Here is a 6916-nt window from a genome sequence, read left to right on the forward strand (position 1 = left end):
TAAACACATTATGATTCAAAACAAGCTTAAAAAAAAAACAAGCAATTTGTTACAAGTACTTTTATTTAGAGTTCTATTCGTTTTGCTTTTCCGTACAAAGTAGATTTCTTTTGTTAATCACATATTATAATATATTATATTTCTTTTACAGATGATTTCTTTTTATAAAACATTATTAGAACGTTTTTGAATCAATAAACCATCATTATATTTACTCACAATGTAAACGTAATTTAATACTATATTATTATCGATTTTATAAGATGCGATTTTTATTAACTATAGTCTGAGTCTCTCTAAACAGGCAGTTGAGATATTTATTAACACAAGTACCTACAATTTATTATTATTATTATTATTATTATTATTATTATTATTATTATTATTTAAACGAAAATTTAAGTGATTGAAAAAACAAGAAAAGTTAATGATTAAAATGGTAACAAGTAGTAATGTATTTGAAAATAAGAACTCGCCGTGATGATGCATGATGGTCATTCACTTGGACGACGTCTGTTAACTTTCTATGTTATTGAACTTTATATAATTTGAATAATATGTATTGTATCTCAATGATAAAACATAAAGATTAGTGACAAAGACAAATGTTATTTATCTGATAACTGTTTTATACTACATTATTATAGTAATGTAAGATCAATAGCATATGAAACGCTGCAACGCAACACCATAGCTAACACCACAATTCCATAAAATTGTATTATCATGTTTTGTGTATACAGCAAATGCTAGAGTGAAAATGTTAGATGTAATAATAATAATTAAAAAAAAGAAAAAAGAAAAAAGAAAGCCGCGGCAGAATAAAAAAATAAATTAAACTTGACCGCAACTCACAAGAGACTTGAGGGGCATAATAGTCAGCTTATGAAACTTTCTTGATTTAGGCGAACCTGGCTAATCAGCCTACGCCACCGCGGCGTATAGTAGCATCGTGTGCCACTCCATGGTGCACACTACATATATATTATCAATCAAAAATTTCATGAAAAGGAAACAAAATTGAAAAAGATTTGCGCACTGCGCTTCGAGCCTTACTTGAATTGCTTCCATTTTTGTGCTCTCTGCAATTCACCGCTCTCCTCGCTCGAAATAGTATTTTCCGCTGTTTTCTCTTTCAATTTTTGAGGTATGTTGTATATTTAGGGCTTTTGAGAGGGTTTAAATTTTGTCTCTATTTTCTTTCAGGAATCTTTCTGTCAATTATGCCGTTTAGGTTCGTACATAACAAAAAAAAACCAAAAAACTTGCGTGCAGTCGCGCTTGTTTTGCGTAGAGCAGTCATGCACAGTTTTCTTTGAAGTGGAAATATATGTTCATACATGCCGCTGTGTGTTTAAAATCTTGAAATGTGTTTTTATTTGATGGAGTTGTTTATTTTCTTATTCCCCCCTAAAATAACTATGCTTTTTATAGATTCCGAAGAATGAGGGCATCAAACGAAGCGTCCACCAGCACTGAGCTGGCCAACAGTTTATTTCGAAGCCGACCTGAGGTGGTAAGTTGAGTAAAAGGGAACTGGTTCGATCCGTCAGCTTCTTTGCAATAGTTATTAATGAACGCCGAAGTTTAATAAAGATGTCAAGGCCTTATGTTTATGCGTTTTGAAATTTGCATGAGCTGGATGGCTCTCCTTTTTCCTCGTCTAGTCTTGGCTTGAACTTTTCATTGTGGCTATCTCTAGAGAGTTAAGTTACTCCTGTTTACTTGAATTACTATTTTGCATCGATATTTGCACACTTGAATTACTATTTTGTTAATACTTTAACTAGGGTTCTTTTAAGGTGTTTTCTGTGCATTTCATTGGGGAAGATTTTATATACTCACTATTTTCATAAATTCATAATAAAGTGGTGGTGTGGATCATTTAATGTGGTGGAGTATATATTGGTAAAAAAGATTGGATTGCGACCAAAAATATTGTCTGTGCTCAGTAATTATGTGCAAAAAGTATATCACCAGTGAACTACATTTTGTGCTTGCTGAATTCCTCCTCACTCTCGACACAAACTTCCTCTACTTAACCTTGGTGGCGTTTGAATCAGTTCGATTATGTGTTCAGAAACCATAAGGTTCCTTAATGACTAACTCTGTTCTGTTTTATATAAAGGCCCTTGATTTAATTGCTGCGGTCAAGGGACTGCACGAGCTTAGCCCTCAACAGCTTGGAAAACTAATCAGAGATTCTGGGAACAATGTGGTTAGGCACATTGCTGAAGATGGATCATGCATACAGGTTATTAGGAAGAAATAAATAGCTATATTGATTCCTATTTAAACTTTGGAATGCAAATGTTTGAATCACATGATCATTGCAGGTTGACTTGGAAAAATTTGCTAGGTATCTTCCTCTTCACCTTATTGCAGTGATTATGGCTTGGGAAAGGGACAAATCCACATTCAAGTACTTGTTATGTGGAATTCTTCTCTTGCATTCCATGTGCGATCTTGCTTCTCGGGTGCCCAAAATTGAGCAGGTTATCAGAAGTCATACTATATTTATCATCATATCAAGCAGATAATACTGGTCTAAATTGTTTCAATTTGCAAAAGTTTAAGCCTTTTATCACATTATAATTGGATATGTGTGTGCAGATTGATGCAAGCTGAATAAACATTAAAGGGATGGAAATTAAATCTTTATTTTGACTTGGTTGCTTTACTTGTGGCTTGTATTTTCTTGGAGTGGTTTTTTCCCAGCTCCTTATCTTCAATTGATCCTAGCTTTTTCTTCAATCTATCTTCCTTGTTTTTGTACTTGAAAATTATTGTCATCTTCTCAACTTCTGGATACATACCTGTTATGTGTTATGATGTGGTTATACACATATACATTCTCTGTATGCCCCTTCATTCATTTGTTTTCTTCAGATATTGCTTGATGATGTGAAGATATCAGAACAGCTAATTGACCTGGTCTTTTATCTGCTAGTTCTCCTTGGTGCATACAGACAGGTCAATATTCATTGTCTTGAAATTTTAGATCTTTATTTGTTGTTTGTAGATGTGTACTGACTATTTCGTATCCAGGAAACTCACACCATTCCCAATGACATGGTTCTTCTTCATTCAGCTCTGGTTGCTTGCAGTCTAAAATTGTTGACAGTTATTGTTTCTCCACAGTACCAAGAGGTTGCTCAAGTTTGACTGCATATTACAAGGTAGCAATCCAGGAAATTTTCAGTGAAAACTGAAAACATGTAAATCACTTGCTTTATATTTCTATAACATTGACTAAATTTTCCTGCTCCATCTTGTTGGTTGTTGTTATTTCAAAACTTTGTTCAATGATGTTGTGGCTGAGTAAGTGGATTTGGTCGCAGGTGGACATATTCATGGAGGCAGCATTTGCTGCTGTTTGTGTTGATGTCAAGTTTCTGCATACCAAACTGTCTGCTCAACAGGATGATTCATCTGGAAGTGCTTCCCCTACTGCTGAAGAGACCTTGAATCACCTCTGCCAGCAGTGTGATTCTTCTCTTCAATTTCTACAGTCTCTGTGTCAGCAAAAGTTGTTTCGGGAATGCGTTGTTAAGAACAAGGTTTTGCTAGATTCTTTCCTTTCATCTGATTAGCGTATTCACTGCCTGAAAGCATTGGCATTTCTTTGTGACATCACATGTGGTGAAAACATGTCTTCCGCTCCAGGAAACTTGAGCTGGAAGTTTTGTACATCTGAATTCACTCATGTAGGACTTCATTTGGATAACTTGATTTATTTTTTTCCATGTGAGATAGTAAGAGATTCCATAATCAGCTTGATTTGCTTATCCGTTGCTGTTTTATCTGATGAATGTCAGTCTCCTGTATGGTCTAGGATTTGCTTGTTACATTGACTTTGGGTGAAAAAGTTTCTGTTAGCTACAAAGGATTGCAACATTACTAGGATCAATACAAGCCAAATTATTTTACAGTGTGGTGTCGTCAGTTATTTTTTGTTGACTTAGCTAGATTAGTACTGTGATTTAGTACATTGCATGTTCTATCAATAGCACTTCTTGTAATCTCATTGGTTAAAATTAAATCTCACACTACTGAATCCCTCTTTATTCCTGATTACTTTCTCTTTTTTTTCTTTTTCCCCTTTTGTTTCTTTATCATTTTCTTTACTTCCACCTGTTAATTAATCCAGGAGTTGTGTGGCAATGGAGGGTGTTCTTATTCTGGTTCAGGCCGTCATGAACTTAAAGTTATCAGGCTCAGACAATACTTCCTCGTACATGGCTGCTATCTCTCGTCTGAAATCTAAAGCTTTATCTATTGTGAGTTTACATCCAATTAAGATAAGTGGATATGTCTTTCAATATTATAACTGCTGATAAAGGCAGAAGACCTCAGATTTTTTGATGAGCTTATGCTTGGTATGGTTGTGTGAAACAGGCCCTTCTTTCTTTTAAGTAACTGTTGATATTTTCCCTTGCAGCTTTTGCACCTTTGTGACGCAGAAAGTGTATCCTACCTGGATGAGGTGGCCAGCAATGCTGCAAGTCAGGATATGGCAAAGTCCGTTGGACTCGAGGTATCAGTTTCTAGAATTAAAGTTTTATTTTCATTTTTGTCATCTCTCAGAATCATTTCTTTGTGTTCATAATAGAAAACATTCGTCGAGATCATTTAGATCTGATGTTATAAATACATTGAACAACCAGTAAGGATTGTACTCTGAAAATAAAATAATCTTTAAATGTGTTGCAGAATTTCAAATATCGAGAAAACCTTAAATGCCACACATTTCAAACTTATGCATCTTATGATTTTCAATTCATGCTTATTATAATCCCAGTTTGTTGTATTGCCCAGTCACAATTGGGTCTAAACAAATGTTTATAGTATTTACTGTACAATAAGCATTTCAATATCTGCATTTGGAGAATATTTTGCCTTCTATACATACACTGCACAATTGTCAATTTGTTAGTCTGTTCTTCATAAGCTTAATTTATATTTGTTACATGGCTAACCTCTTATACCCCTAACTTGGTGGTATTATGGGCGTTTGTTTTGTATAGGTTCTTGACTTGCTGAAGAAAATGTTTGGTATAGATTCCAGACAGTTAAATGCTCCTCTGAGGTAAGCTACCCAAAGGGGCAACTGGAACTTAATGCAATGCGCCTGGCAGATGTCTTCTCTGATGATTCAAATTTTCGATCATTCATCATGATAAACTTCGTAAGTACAGCTAAGTTTAAATTTTGTAGAGTGCTGTTGCTTCATTCATTTTCATTTGTGTGTGTGTTTGTTTTATGCCGGTGCTTCCCTGGTATGGATTCTTTGCTTTGCATGATTAAAGGTCGAAAAGACACAAGCATGATATCTGAACATTACAGGTGCAAAATTGAAAGATAACCCTTCCTTAGAACAGTTTACCCATGTCATTATGATGTACAAATAACTTATTGGTTTTCATACATGGAGCTGCAATGGGTACACCATAATTCAGCCATGTTTAGAGAATGTCTTTTCCTATTCAAACACACTAATGATGTGCTTGAACAGATTTTCTAAGATCAAATGCAGGTTTTAATAAATGGATGTTAATTTTATGAATGCAACTTTTGAATGAACAGGCGAAAGTTTTAGCACCATATTTTAGACTTGATGGTCACCTAGGTGCTTGTCTTACATGGTAATATGCATTCTGGGTACACATTCTTTTATTTGCATGTTATTTTGCAAGCATAGTGTGTGTCTGAGAATCTGAAGGCAAATTGTGAACTCAAACCAACTAAATCTTTGTAGATGCTGGTATCTTGTGAAATTTAATAAAGAGGGCATCCTAAACTGTGGTTTATATGTTTTTAGCACATTTTTAATTTTCAATGAGTTTGTAAATTTACAGGCATTTTTTTATTTGTCGTTTTAATTATCTAATTGAAAAAACTACCACGAACTGTTCAAGTGACACCATTTCCTCATTTTCTTTTTTGTCATTACAAAGAAATATCCAAATGATTAGTTAGAAGAGTGTCAACTATTTGTCAATGTGATGGTTATTTATTCATTTTGTGCGATGTTTCATGTCTCAAGAGTAACTGAAAATTGGTATGTGACATACCATACATGCCAATTCTTTTAAGTTACTGCTGCTGCAGGACTAAGATTTCCTGGCCTAGAAGTTATCTAATTTGTCAATTGTTATAATTTTTGCTCGAGGAATCCTGCATTTTTCTTTTTTTCTGACCCTTCCAATGTGTTCCTTTAGAGGGAAGCTTTGGCGGCAATCTTTCTACTCCCTCATGGAGAGTTTTTATCTGGCTGGTGCTCATCTGATCTTCTAGTTTCTGAAGAGGATGCACCATTGGAGTATGTTTTTTTACCACTCCTCGATAGTTTTTATTTCGCCAAATTAGTCAGTTACAAGTATTGCATGTTTTGAAATGTCCTTTCCCTGAATGTATATAGACACATTAAATTTAATTGACCCCTTGACCTTGCAGTGTACCTCGGTCATCTTATGCCCATCAGAGAACATCTTTATTGATTAAAGTGATTGCAAACCTTCATTGTTTTGTTCCTGATGTATGCCAGGGTAAATGATTTAGTAATTTCCTGTTTCAATCAGGGTATGCTGTTTGATATTATTTAACTAATAAGATTTGTTTCAATCCCAGATGAGAAGGATCTGTTTCTCAACAAGTTCATTCGGTTCATACAGAAGGAGTATCAGAAACTGTCAGATGGATTCTTCTCTACTTCAGAAGCTGACAGAGTTTCCACAGTTAGCAAGAACTTGTGTATGACTACTTCTAACTTTTGCCTTGGTTAATTGAGTAAATGTCTATATTCTAATTACTCTTTTGCATGTAGGTTCACTGTTAAGTCATGCAGAGTCTTTAGTTCCAGGATTTTTGAATGAAGATGATGTACAACTGCTGAGGTAATTTAAATATATGCCTT

The 6916-nt window shown here is 34.6% G+C and overlaps 1 protein-coding gene across 1 annotated transcript; it reads left to right on the plus strand.

Moving 5' to 3' along the window:
- The first annotated feature begins 826 nt into the window (after positions 1 to 826).
- On the plus strand, positions 827 to 6916 carry LOC131000562 (nodulin homeobox-like). Its single transcript, XM_057926554.1, is given in 17 exon segments — positions 827 to 1147; positions 1435 to 1516; positions 2129 to 2254; positions 2337 to 2495; positions 2890 to 2973; positions 3049 to 3157; positions 3160 to 3179; positions 3342 to 3560; positions 4151 to 4168; positions 4170 to 4280; positions 4442 to 4537; positions 5028 to 5073; positions 5076 to 5188; positions 6222 to 6322; positions 6457 to 6548; positions 6631 to 6753; positions 6827 to 6916. Coding segments are annotated over 16 exon segments (1563 nt in total). The 5' UTR covers positions 827 to 1147; positions 1435 to 1444; the 3' UTR covers positions 6901 to 6916.

Source organism: Salvia miltiorrhiza, chromosome 8, assembly GCF_028751815.1.
Source record: "Salvia miltiorrhiza cultivar Shanhuang (shh) chromosome 8, IMPLAD_Smil_shh, whole genome shotgun sequence".
Classification (NCBI taxonomy): Eukaryota; Viridiplantae; Streptophyta; class Magnoliopsida; order Lamiales; family Lamiaceae; genus Salvia; species Salvia miltiorrhiza.